General features: G+C 55.5%; 2 protein-coding genes and 2 long non-coding RNA genes across 13 annotated transcripts in view; 2 read left to right on the forward strand and 2 right to left on the reverse strand.

The window, feature by feature from the left end:
* GIPR (gastric inhibitory polypeptide receptor) lies at positions 1-8287 on the reverse strand. Its single transcript, XM_067720490.1, has 14 exons — positions 8216-8287; positions 7092-7220; positions 6654-6753; positions 6077-6184; positions 5470-5573; positions 4681-4784; positions 4351-4495; positions 3435-3594; positions 3166-3226; positions 2778-2847; positions 2566-2654; positions 2335-2473; positions 492-533; positions 1-398 (listed from the first exon to the last, which is right to left on the reverse strand). Exons 2-14 carry the CDS (start codon positions 7161-7163, stop codon positions 192-194), a joined length of 1401 nt encoding a protein of 466 aa, XP_067576591.1. The 5' UTR covers positions 7164-7220; positions 8216-8287; the 3' UTR covers positions 1-191.
* Positions 5137-15648, forward strand: LOC137215356 (uncharacterized). 2 transcript variants are annotated; one of them, XR_010939272.1, is made up of 3 exons: positions 5137-5229; positions 13269-13456; positions 15467-15648. It is a non-coding gene; the product is annotated as an uncharacterized lncRNA (long non-coding RNA). The 2 variants fall into 2 exon arrangements; XR_010939273.1 differs by lacking the exon at positions 15467-15648 and adding an exon at positions 14222-14674.
* On the reverse strand, positions 14894-20103 carry LOC137215355 (uncharacterized). The gene is made up of 3 exons (XR_010939271.1): positions 19789-20103; positions 19138-19427; positions 14894-15185 (listed from the first exon to the last, which is right to left on the reverse strand). It is a non-coding gene; the product is annotated as an uncharacterized lncRNA (long non-coding RNA).
* Positions 16284-22296, forward strand: part of EML2 (EMAP like 2) — a 23665-nt gene continuing 17652 nt past the window's right edge. For 3 of the 9 annotated variants that reach the window (XR_010939270.1, XR_010939269.1, XM_067720484.1), the window contains exons 1-6: positions 16285-16614; positions 19195-19413; positions 19506-19629; positions 19810-19914; positions 21844-21872; positions 22079-22208. Coding sequence is in view for 7 of the 9 variants with exons in the window: in XM_067720484.1 (XP_067576585.1) it covers positions 16443-16614; positions 19195-19413; positions 19506-19629; positions 19810-19914; positions 21844-21872; positions 22079-22208 (779 nt within the window). In the remaining 2 variants the exon portion in view is untranslated. Of the gene's footprint in view, positions 16615-18282; positions 18308-19194; positions 19414-19505; positions 19630-19809; positions 19915-21218; positions 21370-21843; positions 21873-22078; positions 22209-22296 lie in introns of those variants that run through there. The other 6 variants (XM_067720485.1, XM_067720487.1, XM_067720482.1 and 3 more) reach the window with 5 other exon arrangements.

The following is a 22296-nucleotide window of genomic DNA, read 5'->3' on the forward strand; positions in this document are numbered from 1 at the left end:
TTTATCCTCACGGTCTGTTTCCCCACTCAGTTGTGATTTCTAGGAGAATAGGGACCTTGTCTTCTGTTTCCTTCCCCTCCGCCCCCGCCCCCGCGCCGCCGCATTTCCCCAGCGCTCTCCACACCAGGCCTGGTACACAGCAAGCGCTCAATAAATACGTGCTAATTGAATGGACCCAAGAATCCCGCAGCCTAGCAGTAACTTTCTAAGACATGGCTGGCCTCACCCCCAGGACCTGGGAGTGTCCTCGAGCACAGAGCGCGGCCGGCGGCGACCTGGCCGGGGCTGGAACCCGAGGGCAGGGTCCGGAAGGCGCGCTCGGGGGGTTGGCACGGCTCTTCGCCGAGTCTGTGGCGCAGGCGGCATTGGTGCCAGCCCCGCCGGATCTCCGACTGCACCTGCAACGGGACAGCGCTCAGAGGCGGCGCGGGGCGCGCCATTCCCTGCGCGGCCGGCAGAGGGCGTGGGCGGCGGGCCGGGGCTCTCCCTACCTCCTTGTTGATGAAGCAGTAGAGGACGCTGACCAGAAAGCCCTGCCAGAGGAGGTGCGGTGTTAAATTGGGGGCAGGGGCAGGGTTATAAACACCCCTTAATGAGCTCTGACCCCTTCCAGGCCCCAAACCACCTCGCCTGCCGCCACCCTGGTCCTACACTATTGCAGTCACCTTCTCCCTGGCTCCCGAATCCCCCCTTGCCCTCGCCAGTTTGCTGAGCAATCAGGGCTGGAGGTTAAGAACAGGTGACCCCGGAGGTAGCCTGCTTGGATGTGATCACCGCTTCCCCACTTTCCTCCCCACTTGGGTAAGCTGCTTAACCCCTCTGTGACTCAGTTTCTTTATCTGGAAAATGGCGTAATAATACAGTGGTGGTCGTGAGAATCGAGGTATTATTAATATGCAAGAAGCCGTAGTGCGTGGCACATAGTTAAACCTTTTTCTGAATTTTATCATAACTTACTACATGATTTTATTTATTTAGCCACACTGTGCGGCTTGTGGGATCTTAGTTCCCCAACCAGGGATCGAACCCAGGCCCTCATCAGTGAAGGCACGGAGTCCTAAATACTGGACCGCCATGGAATTCCCTACTTATAAACTTTAATAAAGAATTAGTTTTATATTTATATAAATTTATACATATTTTAAATATAAATTTAAATAAATATAAAGTATATTTATAATTAAGAAAGTAATTGATATATTAATGCAAGACAATTATTTTATGTGTAATTATTAAGATATTTCTTATCACTTTCCACGATCTTTTTAATATCTAACTCTGATCACGTCCCTCTGCTCTCTTGGCTCCCACCTCACTCAGAGGAAAAGCCAAAGTCCTCGTTTGGCTCAAGGATCTGCCCAGGTATCTCACCTCTGTCCTTCCCCCCACCACCACCCCCGCTTGGTCTCACTGGCTCCCCCTGCTGAGGCATGCTGACCTTCTTCCATCATGACAGGTACTCTCTCCCACCTCAGGGATCTTGCACTTCACATTTCTCTTTCTGGAACATTTTTCCCAAATGTCTTCCTGGCTTGTTCCCTCATCTTTGGGTCTCTGCTCCAGTGTCTTTTCAGCGAGGCCTTCCCTGACCCCCTGTCTATAACCCCATCCTTCTTTGTTGGCTCCTCATCTCTGTTTTCTTGCTTTCTTCCCCTCTCCTTTAGGCATGTCTCACCATCTGACATTCTGTATATTTTACTTATATAGTATCTTTAGCATCTGTCTCTCTCACTAGAGGGCAGGCACCATTTGGTTCTTGGCTGTATCCCCATAGTAAGCCTGGAAGAGTGCTTGGTACATAGTAAGTGCTCAATAAAGTTTTGCTGAATGTAATGAATGAACAGCCTTATGAAATGAGACAAGTATTGTCCCCACTTTAGAGATGAGAAAACTGAGGCCCAACAAGGTAAAAAGCAGGGTGGAGGCTAGGGTAGGGCAAGCACGGACAGGGTGGGCCTTCAACTTCAGGGAGCACTTCCTTAAAATTTGCGCTTTAGGTACTTCAGATGCCTCACCCTTGCCCTGGCCCTGAGGTGAAGACCACAGAGCTGGGAGTGACAACCCAAATTTGGCCCCAGCCCTGGCTGGCCTCAAAGCCCTCTATCTTAACCGGGAGGCAGTACTACTGGGGCTGCCTGGTCTCCTGTCTCCTCTCTGCTGCTTCCCCAGCCCGGGGACGGCGCTAGCTCAGTATTTTGTGTAGAATGAATGAACAAAATCCCATCTTCACACCCCATTCTGTGGCTGCGCCAGAGGATGATTGTAACCCTCGTGCCCCTCTGAGTAGGAAGGCCCCAAGTCAAAGGGCGTAGCCCCTGCACCCTGCTTAAGCACCTGGAAAGAACTGAGGAAGATCTCAAAGCTGAGCTTGGCCAAGCGCAGGGCACCCCGGGCCTGTTCCTCAGTCACGGGAGCAAACACCACCTCGTGGACGCCCAGCAGGGGCACCAGCGTCAGCGTGGAGCGAGCCAGCCTGGGGGTAGAGGGTGGCAGTGGTCCCACGGCCCCGGGTCCCCCATCTTGCACCCAGCCACCTTCCCCTCCGTCCCCACTGCCCTCCTTCACCTCAGTCGGTAGTCTGGGCAGCGCATCTGTTGCGTCCTCAGCTTTGACGCGAGGATGCCAAGGATGCGGATAAAGATGAGAAAATTAATCTGCGGGGGGAGAGAGAGAGAGACTGAGCCAGTTCCCCCCTCTCAGGCCTACCCCCCACCGCCCCGGCTTCCCAGGACAGGAAATCCCTGAGACCAGCCTGAAAGAGGTGGGGCCGGCCGTACCAAGATGGTTAGCAGGATAGGGGTCCTTATAATCCACCAAATGCCCTTGATATCGTTCCGCTCCCAGCACCTGGAGGAGGGGGAGTAGAGCTAAGGGACAGAAAACCTTAGGCTCGACGAATTAAGCACTTGAACTCCCAGGCCCCGCCCACCTTCCTTAACGCCACACCCACATTTCCTTAAAGCCCCGCCCGCTACTACTTAGGCCCAGCCCTCATCCCTCCCCTTCCCGTAGTCCTGGAACCCAACTTGCTAAGCGACCTGTTCCTTCAGAACCCACCCAGGTCCCTGGGTGCAATTAGAACCTCCCCACGTTTCCATCGCACCCCTCCCGCGTCCCTCAAAGCTCCGCCCACCTCCCAAGCCCCGCCCCAGACCCACGACTCACTGCGTGTTCTCGTACAGGTACCTGACGATCACCCAAGGAATGACGAAAAGTGCGGGGGCCCCTGTGCAGACCCAACCCCCGCCCCCCACCCCGCCGCAGCTGTCAGAGCGCGCACGGGCCCCGCCAGGCCCAAGACCCGAGGAATTCCCCCGCCGGGAAGGGGAGGCAGAAGCCTAGAGAGGAGAGGAGACCCCCTGAGGTAGACCAGCAGGGTAGCTGGGGAGAGGGGAGGCGCGCTGGGCTGGGCAGGGGACAGGGTCGGGGCTCACCCCAGCCGAGGAGCATGTAGCAGCGGAAGTGGCCCTCCTCGGAGCCTCCCACAAGCACCAGGAGGCTGTGCAGGTAGATGCCCTCCACCAGCAGCCACGTGTAGTTGGCACCCACGCAGTACTGGGTCAAGATCTGGGCCGTGCGACAGGCAGCTAGGGCCTAGGGGGTGGCCAGACAAGAGAAGGGGGCAGTCAGGGCCCCCTCCACCCCCATCTCTTGTCGTCTCTTGACATCAAATATACTCCTCTCATTCTATATCACCAAAGGATGATGTCGTTTTGGTTTCTCTCGCCCTATTCTCTTTCCCTATATGAACTCTCCCACTCTAACATCTTTAATTGGTATCTTACATCTTGCTATCAGAGTTCCCCCCAGATCCCCCCAAATATGGCCTCTCCCACCCCATCTCCTTCTAAGAATTCCACTCAACTACTCCACCTCTCAAAAGTTTTCTCTCATGTCCCGCCAGCATATGGACTCTCCCACCCCTTGGCTTTTTAACAATTGGTATGGCCCAACTTAATAGGTTTCCTCCCCGCTGTCCCTAGAGTTTAGTCTCTCCCACCTTGTCTCTCAGGAACAAATTGGTATCTACCAAATCCCCCCACTAGTTAGTTTCTCCCATCCTGCCACCGTCTCACCTCTAGCAGGGGATTTCTCTCATTGGTGCGAAAGTCCAACGATGGGTGAGATACTGAGAGAACGGGAATGGAAAATTCCAATAGAGGAGGTGATGGGGTGGGAGAGTTCAATGATGGGGGAGGCCGAGTTGGGAGGGTCCCTCTCCAATTGTGTTGGAAGGGTCAAGAGAGATTAACTGTCGATAGGGTAGGAGGTAGTAAATGGAATGGAAACCCTCTGGCCTCACCAGAGGAGGGAGAATCCCAATTTGAGAAAGAGAGAGACGGTGCTCACCCGGTTCCACAGGATAGGAGCCTGATCCCCAGGGTAGGGGCCAGGTGGAGGAAGCAGACGGTCTCGGGTGAGGATGGCTGCTGCCCGCAGCATGAAAGACATGAACAGGTTGATGTGGATGTAGTTGCGAGTGCAGCGCAGCCGCCTGGGGGATTGGGAAGGCAGTCTGAGGACCTGGCCTTGGCCACACAGAGTCCCTTAAACTACCCCCCAGCCCTTCCCACGGAACCACCATTAAATGCTTGTTGCCGGTGGAGCCTGACTACCCCATCTTACTGGGAGAACTGAAGCCCAGTCTCTGCTGCCTCCGCTCAGGGCTGGGGGTCCCACCTGAAGAAACTCAAGATGAGCAAGGCGAGCAGCAGTGTGGCAAGGGACAGGGAGTAGCCCACGGTGTACACAACCTGCAGCCGCTCCAAGCTGAGCCTTTGGTCCTGGGGGTGGGGCAGGAAGACCCAGAAACAGAGCTCAGTTCTTCCCCTAGGGCCACAAAGGTGCTGGAGAGATATCTGCTCTTTGTACCCCACACCCCAGTGTTCCTTTGGGGATCCACCTACCATTGTCTGAGTGGGGCACTCCGCCCCTCAACTCCAAGTCTGGGCATGTGACCAGCCAATCAAAGCATTCTATCTAACACTACACCACACACACACACACACACACACACACACAACGATTAGTCGAGGGCAGTTATATGACCCAAATCAGGCCAATGACAGTCAGTCCTGGGACATAAAGTTAGAGCTATTGAGACAAAAACTCAGTCTTCCTACATTGTTGCTTGGTAGGTGGAATGTGAGCCTGGTGCCAGTGAGAGCCACCTTTTCCACTCCACAGAGAAGAGGACACCATCATACAGAAAAACAGAGGAACAATATGGTGAGATTCCCAACTACATCATTTTAGCACCCAGATCCAGCTCTGCCTGAAGCTGTAGCCTTATACTTTTCAATCACAGAAGCCAATATATTTCTTTTTCTTTCTCCTTCAAACAAGGAGCTGAATTTCTATCACTTGGAACCCAGAGTCCTGAACAGTACCAGGGGTTTGAGGCTCTGTCTGAGGCTGCTTTCTGCCTATGTCTGGACAGCCTACCCTGAATCCCTCACCTCTTCTTACCTGAAAAACCCCATTCTTCTCTGGGTTCTCACACTGAGAATGGTCTCTCCAAGGTCCCCATTGGCCATCACTGCCACAATGGCGGAGGACAAAGCCTGCAGCCACTGTGGGGAAACAAGGGAGGGGATCAGAGGCACAGAGATGGAGGCAGAAAGACAAATTGTGAGACGAAGGCAGAGAGAGATCCAGTGATATGATGATGATAAACCCTTATGTAGCATTATACACGTATCAATTAATTTAATATTCATAACAAGCCTGTGAACTTGGTACTATCATAAACATCATTTTACAAACGAGGAAAGTGAGACGTAAAGAAATTAAATAAACTACCCTAGGTCACACAGCTAGTTAGGCAAGGAAGACCAAGATGTGCAGAAACAGACTCATGAAAAGGAGAGAAAATAAGAACGTTGTGGTCCTCAGAGAGATACAGAGACAGAGAAGGGGCATTATGCGGTGACCCAGCCAGGGGTGGACAGACAGAAGGAGACACCCAGCCGGACAAAGAGGAGCAGGATTGCTGCGGGGCAGTGGTGTCTGGGGTCAGGGTTAAAAGAGAGTTGTTTGTGTCAGGGGAGGGCCCGGTGTCCACGAGGCAGCTCACCATGGCGGTTCCAGGGCAGGTACCAGGGGCAGGACGCACGGGCAGTGGCATTGGGTGCAGTGTGGTCCCAGCAGACGTACATATCAAAGGACCCGTTACAGGCGAGGCCTGGGGTGGGCGTGGGGGCCAGATGTCGGGTGGACCTTCTGTACCTCTCGCCCAATACTTCTCCGCCTTCCACACACAAGCCCTGCCCCAGCCCCGCCCACCTGGAGTGGTCGGGTCCCTGCTCCGTCACAGCTCCTCCCACCAGCTGTGGCCCCGCCCACCTTCCGAACCCTGCTCTGGGCTCCTTCCACCAAGCAAGTTCCCGCCGCAGATGCTTCCCACTCTGCAAGGCCCTTCCTAGGCTCCACCCCAAACTCCCTCTTCGCGGTCCACTCTAGGTCCCACCCACCTAGTATAGGCCTCGCCCAAGACCCCTCCCTTTTCAAGGTTCATCTCAGGCCACTCCCACGCCGCCCACATTTAACACAGACTTCTCTCAGGCCCCGCGGATCAGTCCTAGGCCGGCCTCAAGCCCACCCCTCTCAGCCCCAGACCTTCTCTTGCTCCCAGATCTCCACCCCAGTAACACCTGCTGGGGGCGCCGCAGCCTCCAGTGTCGCCTGGCACTCCCTGCGGTACCGTTCCCAACGCTGGTACAGCTCTCCCGCCGTCTGCCCCTCAGAGCCTGCCTACAAAAAGAGAGAAAGGTGGACCCCCCCAAACCCGCCCCGCGCTGACCCCTGCTCCCAGGCAGCGTGGTTCCTGAGGGCCAGAAACACCCTAGAGGGACTTGGAGGGGCTGTCCTGTTTTGCTCAGGAGTCTTGGGTGGCTTAGAAACCTCTTCTAAGTCTTGAGGGGTGCCTAGAAACCACCAGGGGAGTTGCTGTGGGGAACTGAAAACCTTCAGGAAATTTACGGGAAGGAGGCGGCGAGGTCTTAAAACAATCTTCCCAGTGGGATAAGCCTTAAAAGCCGGCCCCAGACATCCCTCCAAGCCTTGAGCTCCTTGGCTCCTCGGGTTCTCACCTCCGCCCTCCGGAGCAGCGGCTCCGACAGCGAGAGCAGCAGTAGCAGCCACCAGGGTGGACAGCTCGGCATCGTGTGAGAGGCAGGGCATGGGGGGCGACGGGTCCGGTCACGCAAGGGCAGCCGGCTCTGGGGGTCCGAGGGCAGAATCAGGAGCCGCCGCCCCCCTCCCCCAGCCCCAGCGCCACCACGCAGAGGGATTCAAGTACCCGGAGGCAGCGCCCCCTCCCCCAAGAGTGGTGATTTGGGGCGGGGGGCGGGAGTGGTGAGGAGTGGGCGGAGACCGAGATCCAACACCTGACTCCCGGGCCCGCTCCCGGCTGTTTCTGGGGCAGCGGCGGTAGAAGGGGGGTGTTTGCTGAGAGTGCGGTTGCCTTAGAGCCGCGCTGGGCAAAAGCGCCAGTGTCACCCGGAGTATAGACCTAGAGACTCCGGGGAACCTGGACACCACCTTGGAGAGGCGGGCACGGAGCTTGAAATGACTCTTGAAGTTCCCACTCTCCCAAAGGGTTTTCAAATCGCGGATAGGAACCCGACCGTATCAAACTTTCCCTACTGTGGATAAAACCCAGAGTCAGCGGGACAATCGTCTCCTAGGGACCAGAGAGGCATCAGACCCTCTTAGGTCTGCAGGGGTCCAGATGCCTGGAAATCGGTCTAACCCCCAACACCCCACAGCCGGCACCATGTAGGGAAAGGGGAAAGCAAGGAGGATCTCGGCTGGAGCCCCAGAAAGACACAGAGTCACAGAGACATGAGACAAATATAGAGACTGAGAGACACAGCGACAGACAGGATGAGACACACAGCAAGAGACCAGAAACCAAAAGGCAGAGGAAGACAGAGACAAAAATGTGGGCTAGGAGACAAAGAGGAGATAGAGACGTGGAGAGAGACAGAGAATGGGAGAAAGAGGCAGAGATACAGAGCTATCTAGAGGCTAAACAGAGACTGTGAGACATGGAGACAGAGATGCTGAGAGACAGATAGAAGGAGGATATAGACTGTGGGCACAGAGGGGCGGAGGGACAAAAGCACAGACTAAGAAATGCAGAAAGAGGGGCCCAGAGGCTTGAGGGGGACGTGTGGCAGGGGGAACGGACTGGGATGGGGGGAGCCCTCACCTGTCCCCAGCCCTCCTCTCGATCCCTTGCTTCTGACGCTGCTGCCTCCACTGCCTCGCCTGGGCTCTGGAAGAGGTGACAGCCTAGGGTGGTGGGAGGGGGCGGGGCCAGGGCGGGCCAAGGAACAGGAAGGGGGAGCTCGGGGCAGAGACCCAGCACAGGGGGCCAGTTGCATGTGAGTGTCACAGCCACTCACAGCCAAGGGTCACGTGGGAGAACAGTCACTGTCATCATCCTGAGGACCCCCCCTCCCAGGGTGCACAGCCTCTCACACTGTCCCACCCGCCCCACTCAGCCACTGCACACGGAGTCGCAGTCACACACAGTGTCACGCACAATCCCATACACCCAGCCGCAGGGAGGCATGACACAGAATCTCACACACTGTTCCTCACAGAACATGTTCTTCATGTTCATTCACAGTCCTACAATCCAGCGTCACACCCAGAGACCCAAAGTCTCTCCCCCACAGGCTAACAGTCATTCGCAGTGACACAGCCACATACCTGGGGCGTGGACTCCTCTGCTCACACGGAAACACAATCACAGCTTCCCACAGTCCCAATGATACAGTGTCCATCACACACACATTCACACCATCACTAGGTCACATCACAAACACTGTCTGTCTCCCCTCACTGGCCTGTGTGCCCCTTGAGGACAGGGCCAGGGCATCTCAGTCACCACTGGGTCCCCAGCATCACTCAGCACAGGTTGGGGCATAGAGCAGAGGCTCAAAGGATGATGGTTGACGAAATAAAAGCAGACAGTTATATGGTTCCTCACGCAGTCATGCAATCCTTTAATGACGTGATCTGAAGGTAACACACAATGTTACACAACTCCACCCATTAACACGCTCACACATCGAGTCACACACTTCACATAATCACCTACAGAGTCCACAGTCATATTCCAACAACACACATTCCCCCAGTGTCACTAAGGCACACTCTCATGAGCTCCTGGTGTCACATTGTCACACTGTCATCCTCAGTCACATCCAGTGCTAAGGTCATACAAACATACAACGCTCCATCACAGCCTCACCTGCACTCACAAGTCACACACAGTCACACAGTTTTCCACAGGATCACACATCATCATCCCATGATCACACACGAACCCATAGCCTCACGTGATCTGGTCACAGTCACCACTGAATCGCACGCCCCCTCACAATCTCCACTTTCAGTCTTTTCCGTTGCTCTGAAATGCGGAGAATATTTGGCTTAGAAACTGCGTCCCGGCTCTCAGCACTCGCTTCCCCCTTTAATACAAATCACCAATTCCTGCACGTTAATCATACTAGTAACATTCACGAGCACACACTCCCTGGGGAGCTGTGAGGTAAATGGGACAGAGGTGAGCCTGCCCATTTTGCAGAGGAGAAACTGAGGCCCAGAGGCCCCGGGAGGGGCAGGGAGTAAGGGTGGCGTGAGATCCAGCACCAGAGGCTAAAAGGAGACCAGTCTGGGGGAGGGGGGTTGACATGGGTGGGTCCTGGCTTCCTGACCTCCAGCTGGCCTCCCTGCTCTCTGCCCCACATTCCTGGCGTCCTCTGGGTCCTGGGAAAGGCTCAGTTGAAGTGGAGAGGGGAGGGGTCTGAGATTGCCCGGCACCTCGGGAAGAGGCTGGAGTTGGGAGGGAGTCTCTTCTTGGCCTCAAGAGGGCCTGGGGGTCACTTGCTAGGGATGGGAAGGTGGGGGGAGGCTGGAAAGTGGGAGGAGAGAGGCTGGGGGCAGGAGGGGGAAGCAGGGGAGAGGAACTGAGGTGGTGAGAGAGACAGGAAAAGAAACCAAGGACCAAGAAAAACCAGAGACAGGCAGAGAAAGGCAGAGACAGGAAGAGGCAGAGACGACAGAGACTAAGAGAGACAGATAGTGAGAAAGAAATAGAAAAGGACAAAAAAGTAGAGAGAAATACCGAGAGAGAGAGAGAGAGAGAGAGAGAGAGAGAGAGAGAGAGAGAGAGAGAGAGAGAGAACAAAACAAAACAGGGGAGAGAAAACAGGGACCAAGAGAGGGAGAAAGACAGAGAGAATAGATACAAATTGGAAGATGGAGATGGGGAGGGTTGGAGGGAGAGAGAGCCTGAAAGACGGGGACCCTGAGGAAAGATAACCAAGGCAGGAGCCGGGAGATGAGCAGCAGGGCTCAGAGCCCCTCGCCCCTCCCTCATCAAGTCCCTCTGGGAAAGCACAGGGCAGAACAGAGCACTGGGTGGGGAGTGGGCGTGAAGGACAGGAGGGGTGATGCCTGGGTCCCCGACTGGACCCCTGCCCATCTCAGCCCTCCTGAGGGCTTTTACAGTCTCCCAGGGTCTGGGGAGGAGGCACCAGGGCCACAGGGGTGGCCACAGGGGCCCTCCCCCATCCCCACGCTCAGCGCTTCTGGAAGCTGCAGGCAGAGAAGCAGCCCTGCCCTGTCCCCCTGTTCTTCTCTCTCTATCATCCATCTCTCTCCACGCCATCTCCTCTCTCCTCGGTCTGAATGTCTCCTTTCTCCTTTCCTCTAAGCCCGCACTCAGTTTGTCTGTCTTCTGCTCTTGTCGGCTAGACTGTCTTTTCTCTTCCCTCCAGGTTCCCTTTCGCCCCCTCCTCATCTCTCTTGCTCACTCCATTCTCCAGGTCAGTCTCTTCTTGCCTGTCTTGAAGCTTTCTCCTTTCTCATCCCTCTTTTCCTATCTCCTCTCAGGGTGTCTGTCTGTTTTTCTCTCTCCATGTCCCCTGGTCCCGGGTCTCCAGGCTGTTGTTCCCTCCACCCCAGGCCTGACCAGGCAGTGCTCCCCCCACCTCAGGATGAAGCTGGGGGACCTGTGCCTCCCCCCATGGGGCTGCCTGGCCAAGAAGAGCCTGTGGGGAGCAGGCAGGGGCCTGGAGTGCCGGCAGATGGTGCAGGAGAAATGAGGCAGAGAGAGATGGGGAGAGGGGGGCCCCATAGGGACTGAGGCCAGAAATGGGAGGCCAAGATGGCCCCCTGGGGACTGCGGAGAGACAAGGCCTGAAAGACAGAAACCCAGAGAGAGACACACACACACATACATAGGATCCAGAGAAAGACAGGAACCCAGAGACAGAGATCCAGAGATGGGGGCCTAGAGAGACCAACACAAAAAACATGGGACTCAAGAGAGAGACAGAGACAAAGAAGGACATGAGACCCAGAAAGACAGAGACAAGACCCGAAGAGAGACCGAGACATAGAGACATAATACCAAGAGAGACACAGAGACGTGGAGAAACCTAGGGATGGGAACCTAAAGAGAGAGAGAGAGAGAGAGAGTAAAAGGACAGAGAAAGAGACTCAGAGAGAGGAGATCTGAGAGACAGAGACCCAGAGACAGGTATCAGAGCGATAATCAGAGACAGAGATGAAGAAACGGTCCAGAGAGACAGAGAGACTTGGAACACAGATAAATGAGGATGGGGATAAACTCTCAAAGACACAATCAGATAGAGATGAGACAGAGATGAGGCCTGGCTCCCTTCACCCTCTTCCAGGAGGGGGGGTGCTTCCCCTGACCCTGCCTCTCCCCCCTCACTGCCCCCCACCCTCCTGCAGCACGTCCCCAGTCTCCATAGCAACCTTCCCAGATCCTGAGGGCAAATATTGTCCCGGGCAGAAGCAGCGGGGCTGTGTTGACATAATCTCTTGCTGGTGGACTGAGGGCTCCAGGGAACCAAGAGGCCAGGATGGGAGGGCAGGAGAGCAGAGGGGCTCTCCGCTGGGGCCCCAAAGACAGCTCCCACCTGCCACCACCTCCAGATCAAGGAGCAATGCTCCCTGCCCCTGGGAGGAGCCTCTGAGACATTCAAACCTGGAGCCCTGGCTGCCCCCTGGTGGTGGTGGGCCATCCCTCAAGCCCATTTTCTAGCGTCATGGAGAGCAGGCTGGCATTTTCCTCCTGGTTTGTACTTACTTTGTTTTATATTATATTATTTAATTTTAATTTTATTTTTTGGCCACACCATGCGACTTGTGGGATCTTAGCTCTCCGACCAGGGATCGAACCCGTGCCCTCGGCAGTGAAAGCGTGGAGTCCTAACCACTGGACCGCCAGAGAAGTCCCCTTTCCTGGTATTTAGAATCTGGCTCTTCCTCCCTCTCCTCCCAGCCCCTACTCTGATCCAGGACCCTTCTCTCCCTGTTCTGCTGCCCCAGTCGTGTCCCTCTCCTTTCCATCCATCCCCCAACCTCCCCAGAGCAGCCAGGCAGTGAGAGTGGTCCTGCTAAAGCACAAACCTGTCCCTGTCCCTCTCCTGCTCAGAACCTGCCATGGCTCCCTCAGGCTCCTCTCACAGCCTTCCAGGCCTTTGCTGAGCTCTCCAGCCTTCTCTCCATCACTTCCCGACTCTTCAAACCCTTTCCAGCCCCCCAACCTCGGTTCCAGCAGTTTTTTCCGCCTCACATACTTCCACACAATTTTGGTCAAGTCTTCCAAGCCCACCTCAAAATTAGCTCAGTCACTCAACAAATAATGATTTCTTCTCCTGAACCATGAGCTCTGCGAGGGCAGGGCTGGGGCTGTCTCAGTCACTACTGGGTCCCCAGCATCACCCAACACGGGTTCGGCACAGAGCTGGATTCAGTTTACTTTATTGGGTACTTGTTATATATCAGGCCCTGGGCTTGGTGATGCTGGGGGCCTGGATGGCCAAGATAGCCCTTGCCCTGCCCTCATGGAGCTCCCAGCCCAGGTATAGACTTAGGGAGACAGACTAACAGAAGGAGAGGTAGAAAGAGAAACACAAAGAAAGAAAGAGTCAGAAAGACAGAGGAAAGGACTTCCCTGGCAGTCCAGTGGTTAAGACTCCATACTTCCACTGCAGGGGCTATGGGTTCGATCCCTGTCCGGGGAACTAAGATCCTGCATGCCACGCGGCATGGTCAAAAAAAAAAAAAAAAAAAAAAGAGGCTGAGAAAAAATCAGTCCCAAATCAGGCTAATGAATAATAATGATTGTACCATATATTGGGCATTTTACATATACGTATCTCACTTGATCCTCATAACAGACCTGTAACAGAGGCATTTTCATTTCCATTTTCCAGAAGAAGAAACTGAGGCTCAGAGAGAGGCAGTAACTTGCTCAAGGTGACTTAGCTCATAAGTGATACATCAAGGACCCAATTTCCAGACGGAGACATAAAGAGAGACAGAGATGAGAGAGAAAAGCAGCTGGAAACCTAGAAGAGAGAGAAGGAAACCTAGAGGCAGAGAGAAAAGACAAAGCATGACGGTGAGCCCTGCTCCCAGCCCCCTGGCAAAGCTGCCCCCTCCCCCCTCCTGTCACCCGGGGCCTTTAACATCTATCTGAGAAAGCACTTGTAATAAAACTAGCTCTATTAGCCTTACCCAAAACCCACTGTGCCGAGCAGCACTTAACAGGCATGAGCTCACTGAACCTGCTCTTCTCCCCTGGGAAGTGGGTGGTGGGATGACTCCCATTTGGCAGAGAAGGAAAAGCCAAGCTATTGGGCCAAGGTCACTGTATGCACACAGAGCAAGGACTGACTCATCTTTGTGTGTCACCTGCCCCAACAACCCACCAGCCTAAACTCCTCCCGCTGTGGTTCCTTCATTCACAACCTGGTTGCACTTCCCACCCCCAACACACAAGAGCCTTCAGGATCTGAACTCCCTTGGGCTCCCACAGGCCTCTGGGGACGCTCCGGTAACAGCCCTTAGCACATTGCAGCCTGCTGCACACTGTTCTGTATGTAGGAGTCTGATTTCCCCTCTCCTAGAATTGGAGCTTAGGGAGGTGGAGGGTGGGAGAAATGGGTGTTTGGGAAGCAGGAAATCTGAGTTCCTGCATTGTTTCTGTCAGTGACACAGTTAGCTGTGATCGTAGAAGGATAATGGCCCACGTCTATTTTGGTCATCACTTGGAACCCGTTATTGATCTTATATAGTAGGTTTCACTGAGAAATGAATAGGGGTTGCTGTCATTTATGTGTGCCTACTGTGTGCCAGGCACTGTTCTCATGTGTGATTTACATAGGTGGCCTCACTAGGGCTTATGGAGGATACAGTGACAAACCGCCAACATCTGCCCACAATCTTCGAGGTCCTGCAAGATCTGCAGGCCCATTACCTCCCTGACCTCATCTACCTCCTGCTCTCCTCCTCCTCCACAGCTCCATCCTCACCGGTCTTCTTGTTGCCCCAGGAATATGCCAAACTCATACTTACCTCTGGACCTTTGCACTTACTCTTCCCTCTACGTGGGAAGCTACTTCCTACCCCCACCCCCACCCCACCTTGTGTGACTGCTTTCTTCTTGTCATTTACATCTCAGCTCAAATGTCACTTCCTCAGAAAGACTTTCGCTGGCCCCACTCTCTCTAAATTAGCCTCACCCTCCCATCCCTGACCATATCACTCTATCTTATCTCTGTAATGCCAGGACCTGAAATTATCTTATGAGCTCTGTGCCTGTTTCTTTATCTGTAAAATGGTGATGAAAATAACTGAGTGCTTGGCACATAGTAAGTGCTCAATAAATGTTAGCTATTACTATTTACTTGTTTTCTGTATTGTGGTTTACTTCCTCCGCAAGCTGCACAGACCACGAGGGCAAACTCTGGGGCTGACTTGCTTATCACTGAAACTCCAGCACTTAGAACAGAGCTTGGCACATAATAGGCACTCAGTAAACATATTTATTTATTTATTTATTTATTTATTATTTATTTTTGTCTGCGTTGGGTCTTCGTTGCTGCACGCAGGCTTTCTCTAGCTGCGGAGAGCAGGGGCTACTCTTCGTTGCGGTGCGAGGGCTTCTCCTGGCAGTGGCTTCTTTTGTTGCGAGGTTGTAGGTGCGTGGACTTCAGTAGTTGTGGCATGCAGGCTCAGTAGTTGTGGCTCGCAGTCTCTAGAGCACAAGCTCAGTAGTTGTGGCACGCTGGCTTAGCTGCTCCATGGCATGTGCGATCTTCCCGGACCAGGGATCGAACACGTGACCCCTGCATTGGCAGGCGGATTCTCAATCACTGCGCCACCAGGAAAGTCCCCAAACTTTCAAATGAATGAAAGAAGTAGGCACGATATGACCCCCCACTTTCCAGATGTGGAAACTGAGGCTCAAGGTCACAATCAGAAACTGGTGGAGTCAGGATTCAAACCCAGGCCAATTTGGTTCCAAAGCCCTGGGCTTCCAAGGCCTGCTGTGTCCATCCAGAGGCAAATCTCTTCTGCTTTGGGCTCACTTCCCACCGCTATAAAGCATATTCTGGGTCATTTCTAGGTGCTGACCCTCAATGGAGACTTGGAGAAGGTGATCCAGTATTCTTTAAGTCCATTGTCAGCGTTTCTACCCTCCCCTCTCCCCCCAACTTCGGAGCCGCCTCCGACTGACACCGCCAGCCATCCAGGCATCACAGCTGGGCCTTTGTCAAAACCCGGACTGGATAACAAGGTTATGGGAGATGAACGCTATAGGGGAGGAGCTAAGGGCCTGGGGCGGCCAATAGGAAAGTGGAAGGAAAGGTTAGGGAGGGACTAACAGACTTGGGGGTAGGGGTATAAACTTAAGGGGCGGAGCCAATCCTATCAGGAGGCCGAGTCAAGGGCTCTGGGCCAAGCACCATCGCCCTGAGATGCTTAGGGGGCGGTGCCAAAAGCTCTGGGGGCGGGAATAGAACTTTAACTCCCCCCTCAGGATTCTGGGGGTGGAGTTAAGAGCCCTGGGGGCGGGCGTAGATAGAATAAACAAGAGTTCTAAGAAATGAGCTAGAATAAGAGTTCCAGGGCGGAGCTAGTGGATATCTGGGCGGATTTGAGACTCTAGGGTCAGGCTCTAGTCTTGCAAGGTGGCTTCTCGAAAATCCAATAAAAGATTAGGGAGGTTTGCGGGGTGTGGAGTGTCTTCTTCCACCCTATCTTCCTCTAAGAGCCGGGGGCTATGCTTCGGGCTGAAAAGCAGAGAAGGCCCTGCCCCTTCCAAACCTTCTGCACCCCTATTGGCGGAGGGGGACTGCGCGACAGGCTCTCATTGGTCCTGAACAGGCGGGGGTGTCTAAAGAGAATACACGCCTGTTGTGGGCGGGACCAGACAGTACCGAGGGGGATCTCGGGTCAGCCAATCCCGGCCCGAAGATTGTGTTGGGGGTCCTGGCAGGGGGTGTTCCGACCCCCCCCCCCCCCGTTCTGAGCATCCTGGGGGATGACCCCGGTGCCAGGCCCGGCGTCGGCCGCCTGATGCCGGGCAGGCCGAGCCGGGGATGCTGGAACGAAGGGCGTTGCTATGGCAACGGGAGGCAGGACCTGGGGGGGGAGCCCAGGCCCGAGCTGGGGCCGGGGGGGCTGGCGGTGGCTGTGGCGGGGCGATGGCGGAGCGCGGCCCGGCCTTCTGCGGCCTCTACGACACATCCTCCCTGCTTCAATACTGCAACGGTGAGACCCCTCCTCAGTTCCGACCCTGGCCCCGCCCAGGGCTGGACCTATCTCCTCCTGCCCCAATCTCCTCCTTCCAAGTCCCCATCCTGGCCCCTTGCTGAAGATTCTCCTTTCTCCCCTAGCAGGACCCTGACCCTAGAGCAAGCTCCCTGATCCCCAAAGCCCTGATCCTAGTCCCCCACCCTCTTCAACCCTCCCCTTTTTCGGAGGTGTCTGAACTGAGAGAAAGGAGCAGAACCTCAGGAGCTTGGGGCAGAAGCGGGGGAGGCCTGGAGGTCTGGAACTCTGCGTTCCCTATCCCCTCTCAGTCCTCTGGAACCCTCCCCCTTCTCCCTAGCAGAGGGACAGATTAGGGGGAGAGTGGTATTTGGTGTTGGCTTGTGGGCTGGATGTGGGACTGGGTAGGATGACCAGAGGACTTTGCTTCGACTATACCCCCCCAAATCCTCAGGCCCCGCCCCTCCCACCCGTTAGGACTCATCCCTTCTCCCTAGACAAATGGGTACAATACAAGAAAGGTCACTGTGGGTGTCAGGCCCAGATGAGGGAAGCTGGAGGCAGAGGGGAGGAGGGAGGGATGGGAGAAGTGGGAAGTGGGGGCTGGTTTCCGGGCAAAAATGCCGAAGGTGGGGGAATGGTCAGGAGGGAGCGGAGGACTTGAGTCATGGTGGGTGGGGGGTGGGCAGGCCAAGGCCTCAGAATGCAGCTGGCTCTCTGGATGGGGGTTGAAGGGCCAAGGTGAAAGCTCCCCCATTTCACTCAGGGGCCCTGAGAAGGAACTGTCTTCCATTTGGAGGCTCACTGCCCTGGGCACACAGCACAGTGTCAGGGACCACTGGAGTTGGCAGAGCTCCAGAATGCTTATTTTGTCTCCTCTGCCCCTCTAAGAGGCAGGCTGACAGGGTGCCTAAGCCTGGGGTCATGTACCTGTTCTGCTGCTGAAAGGCTGTGTGTCCATGCACAAGCACCTTCATCTCTCTAGGTCTCAGTCCCCTTCCACCTTCTTGCCTCCTAAAATGGGTATAATACTACAGCTGCTAGAGTTGCTGGGAGCACTGGGTACCATATAACAGTTAATTATATTCTGGATTTACTGAGCACATAACCAGAGCTAGGTGAGGTGCTAAGTGTTTTGCAAGAAGAGTGCCTGCCACGTGTAAGCTCCCTATAACAGATCTCATTTGGGGGGGTAGTATTATTAATGGTAGGCAAGAGGGGTCTTGTCACAAGGAGGTGACCAGGCCCTCCTGCACCTCACCTATTGGCTGTTTGACCTTTGGTGATCTCTGCACACTCCCCAACCTCCGTCCTTAGTTTCCTCTTTTGCAAAACGTTTTGCCAACAGGACCCTGAGATTCCTCCTCTTATGAGTTCCAAGTCCTGACAGCTCTCTCCCTCAGACCTCGGGAGGCCCCCACCTTCCAATGCAGGTCCAGGCACCCGACCAGAGAGGAGCTGGGTGGGGGGCAGGGCGGGCAAGGCCAGGCAGGCGATTGGGCTGCGGGGGGTGGAGGGGAGGGAGGGACGGGATAGACGGCTGCACTGCGGAGCCCAGCGGACGGGCGGGGCGGCCTACGGACAGGGGATGGCAGGTTCTACTTCCACGCCCGGTTCCTGTTAATGGTACCAACCTTACTTCTACCCGACTGGGAGCCAGGGCTTTCTTGGTTATTGCCAGCAATGAGTCTGGGTATGAGTGGTCTGGGAGGGAGGGGGGAGGGGGGACCACCTTGGTCCTCTGCCCCTCCCACTTCGGGAAAAATGGGCGAGGGGGGGCCCCCGCGGGAGATGGAGGAGTTATTCGGTTGCACCCATGGCCTAGAGGGGAGAGGGAGAGCCGAATCAGGGGCATGGGGTACATAAGCCAAATAAAGGAGGGGAATAGACGGGAGAAGCTCGGGTCGGGGAAGAAAGCTTGGGTGTCAGATCCCCGCGGGTATCTCTCTTCCGTGGGTCTCGGGTCTTGGATGCGCTGCCTGCAACTCCCAAATCTGCCGCCAGGGGCCGCAGAAACTCTGTCCTTGCAGCAGGCTCGTGTATCGAACCCCTAGGTGGGGAGGGAATGCGAAGGCGAGGGACCAGGCACGACCTTTATGGCTTGGAAAGTCTTAGAAACAGAGAGGGAATGTTAGTACCCGCGATAAAATCTTGATATTTGTCAGAGAATATTGAAAATCAATTCTAGAATGTTGGTTTCACTAGCGAAAAGTTGGTGTCATCCTTAAAATGTTGATATGACTCATATGTATTTAGCATCTTAGTCATAGAATCTTAAAACCAGAGTCGAGAGGCTCCTGATTCGTAGTCTCTTAGAAGGTTAGAGAGGAAGGGACTTCCCTAAGGTCACGCCTCCAGGGCGCTGCAGCAGAGAGGAGTGTGCGGACAAGGGCTGAGAGCTATGGGGATTTCCTTCCCCTTTTCTTGGCCCACATCCAAGCGTCCCAGCCCCAGGTTACTGGAGAGGAAGGGGGCGTGGCTGGCCCCAGGATTAGACCAGGGAAGGCTGGAGGGACGTCTCACCTCGGGCGTTGTAGCTCCTGGGTGGCCCCCCGCAGCCAGCGCTCCCTTGCCTTCCAGATGACAATTTGTCGGGCACGAGCGGGATGGAGGTGGACGACCGCGTGTCGGCGCTGGAGCAGCGGCTGCAGCTGCAGGAAGACGAGCTGGCGGTCCTAAAGGCCGCGCTGGCTGACGCGCTGCGTCGCCTGCGGGCATGCGAGGAGCAAGGCGCTGCTCTGCGTGCGCGGGGCACTCCCAAGGGCCGGGCGCCTCCGCGCCTAGGCACCACAGCTTCGGGTATCTTCACTAAACTGGAGGGGTGAGATGGGAGGGACTGGGGCCAGGACCTCACACTCACCCCCTTCTGTCCTCTAACCCCATTCCTCTAGTGTGTCAGCTCTTGAAAGGCCTTCCCACTAGGACGCCCCTCAATGGCTCGGGACCCCCGCGGCGCGTGGGCGGCTATGCCACGTCCCCATCCTCCCCCAAAAAGGAGGCGACCTCCGGGCGCAGGTAAGTCACGGAAGCCAGGATCCCCAGTTTCCTTCAAGACCTCGGAGGCTGTTTATGTGGAAACGGATGGACTCATATGTCCGAACACCAGCAGTGGAAGGTCTGGGGAAGTTCTTGCCTCCGGCACTCGCCTGCTGGCCTCGCGGGCTCTGCCCCTACCTACGTGCTCTCCATTCGCAGTGCCCGCCGCTACTTGTCACCAGAGCGCCTCGCCTCAGTGCGCCGCGAGGACCCCCGCAGCCGCACCACATCCTCTAGCAGCAATTGTAGCGCCAAAAAGGAAGGGTAGGTGTCCGAAGCGGGGTCGTGACACAACGGGTGGGGCCAGGACCCCAGTTAGGCTTGGAAAAGGATGGGGAATTTAGGGTGATGCCCCAGGCCACGAGTTGATAACCTAAAGGGCGGTCATCTAGTTCAGAATGCGGAAACAGTGCCGGAGGCTCGGAGAGACCAATCTTGAGATAGCGTGGTTGAACTGCGAGGCATGGAAACGCGGAACCAACACGGAGCGGCGTGGTCAAAGCATTAAGGGGCTGGACTAGAACCTAGGAGACGTGGATGATTAGCGTCTCTTGGATGAGCCGGAGCAGAAGTTAGGGAGGAGCCAGGTTTGTGGGCGTGGCTATTAAGGTAAAGGGGAGAGTCCCCATTGAGTCTCAGAGATGTAGCCAGGGCAGGACCCTCAGAGGAGTTTCTGCAGGAAATGGGGTAATCAGAGGGAGGGAAGTGATTGGAATTTGAGGGTGTGGCCAGAGGGTTAGCCAGGGCAGAATCAGAACCTGGGGTGGGGGTAATGGGCTAAGACCAGGTGCCGTAGTGTCCGATGCAAGAAGCTGGGCGGCGGGGAGCCTGGGGCGCTGCCAGGTGGAAATGGGCGTGGTTTGAAAGTTGGGCGTGGTCATATGTGGGCGTGGGCAGATATCAGTAGGCTTGAAGGGACTCTAGGTGAAAGTGGTCATGGTCTGAAGTTTAACCGGACCTGAGGAGGGTAGGCGGTTCCATGGAGAGCTGTCAGTTCAGGGGCAGGATCGGAAGGAGAGGTGTGTATGATCAGAATGTTGGGCGTGGTCAAGTTCCCAGAGCCCGGGCCACACTGAAGGTCTGGGCGGTGTAAAAACCTGAGTGTGGAGTCCTGATGCAGTGGGCGTGGTCAGGGCTTGGCGGGTCCGGACTAAGGCAGGACCAGACTAAGGCAGGACCAGAGTCAAAAATCACACATTTCAACCTCACTGAAATAATGGCAAACACGTACAGAAGCTATGTGCCAGGCACCACGCAAGGCATGTTACATGAATTAACTAATTTAAGCTTCGCAATCACCCGGGAGGTATGTATTTTTATTATCCCCAATTTAAAAGTGAAGAAATCGAGGCAAGAGGTTTGGCAACTTGTCCACACTGCTAGGAACTGGCAGAGCTGGGGTTTGAACTCAGGCAGACACGTCCCCGAGTCCATGTTCTCAAAAAACACTCTCCCTCCCCCCAAAAAAGAGCCTGGTATCAGGACCCACAGCCAGGGACCTGAGACCCAGTGTGACCCTCCGGCTACGGGGTTGGCAGTGGAGGGCGGGGCAGGGCGCGGCGGCGTGGGCGCCTCCCAGGGCCGGAAGCGGCGGAGCCGGTCCCGGCTCCACCCCCGGCCCCGAAGCTTCGCCAGCCGCCGCCATGAGTAGCTTTGGAGCTGGGTGAGACTCTCTCGCACACCCCCCTCCTCCTCGCGCTACCGGGATCTGGATCCCAGGTTTCCCCCTTCTCCGGGGACCCAGACCCGCGGGCATCACCACCTTCCGTCAGCAAAGGGAGTTGGAGACACGCCCCTTCCCTTAAACCCTCACCTCTTCCCTCTCTGCTTGAAGTTTGGGGCTCTGTGGGACTGGGGGTGGGGAGCGTTGGGAGAACCGTGCTGATTAGGTGGGAGGGGTACCTGTGACGCTCCTCTTTCAGGATCGCGTCCCTGCCACTTCGTGCTGTTTGATCTTTGGCGATCACTGCCTCTCTGGGCCTGTGTCTTAGGCTCTGCAAGATCAACCGAGCAAAGCACACGGCCTGCAGAGAGGCAGCGCTCCGCTCCTTACTCGGCCCCCATTTTTCATCAAATACCTCCGGGGAGCGCTGGGGTGGGGAAGTGGTTTCTCCCAATTTCTGACTTGCCTGCTAATTAGGGCTTTCTTTCTTTTCTTTTCTTTTCTTTTTTTTTTTTTCTCTTTCCTGACAGCAAAACCAAAGAAGTTATCTTCAGCATGGGTAAGTAGGGAGAATGGGTGGGGCTTCCTGGGGTGAGAAGCCAGAGCTGGAGGTCAGGAAGCCTGGCTACTGGCTGGGCCTTTGCCTCTTTGGCCTCATTTTCCCCGCCTCTGCTAATTAAAAAAGTAAAAAAGTGAAGTCGGAAGGGGAAAGGAAATAGGGTTGGGGGCTGGTGTCAGCACCTGACCTCTGGGGTGTTCTGGCAGAGGAGGGCTCCGTGAAAATGTTCCTGAGGGGCCGCCCTGTGCTCATGCTGATCCCCGACGAGCTGGCACCCAGCTACAGCCTGGATACACGCTCCGAGCTGCCTTCCCGCCGTCTCAAGCTGGACTGGGTGTATCCTTTTGCTTTAATCTCTTCCTCCCACTTCTCCCAACCCACCCGCCCCCAGCCTGGAAGGGACCAGAGCCTTTCTGGTGTGGGA

This window comes from Pseudorca crassidens, chromosome 20 (assembly GCF_039906515.1).
Source record: "Pseudorca crassidens isolate mPseCra1 chromosome 20, mPseCra1.hap1, whole genome shotgun sequence".
NCBI classification, from domain to species: Eukaryota; Metazoa; Chordata; class Mammalia; order Artiodactyla; family Delphinidae; genus Pseudorca; species Pseudorca crassidens.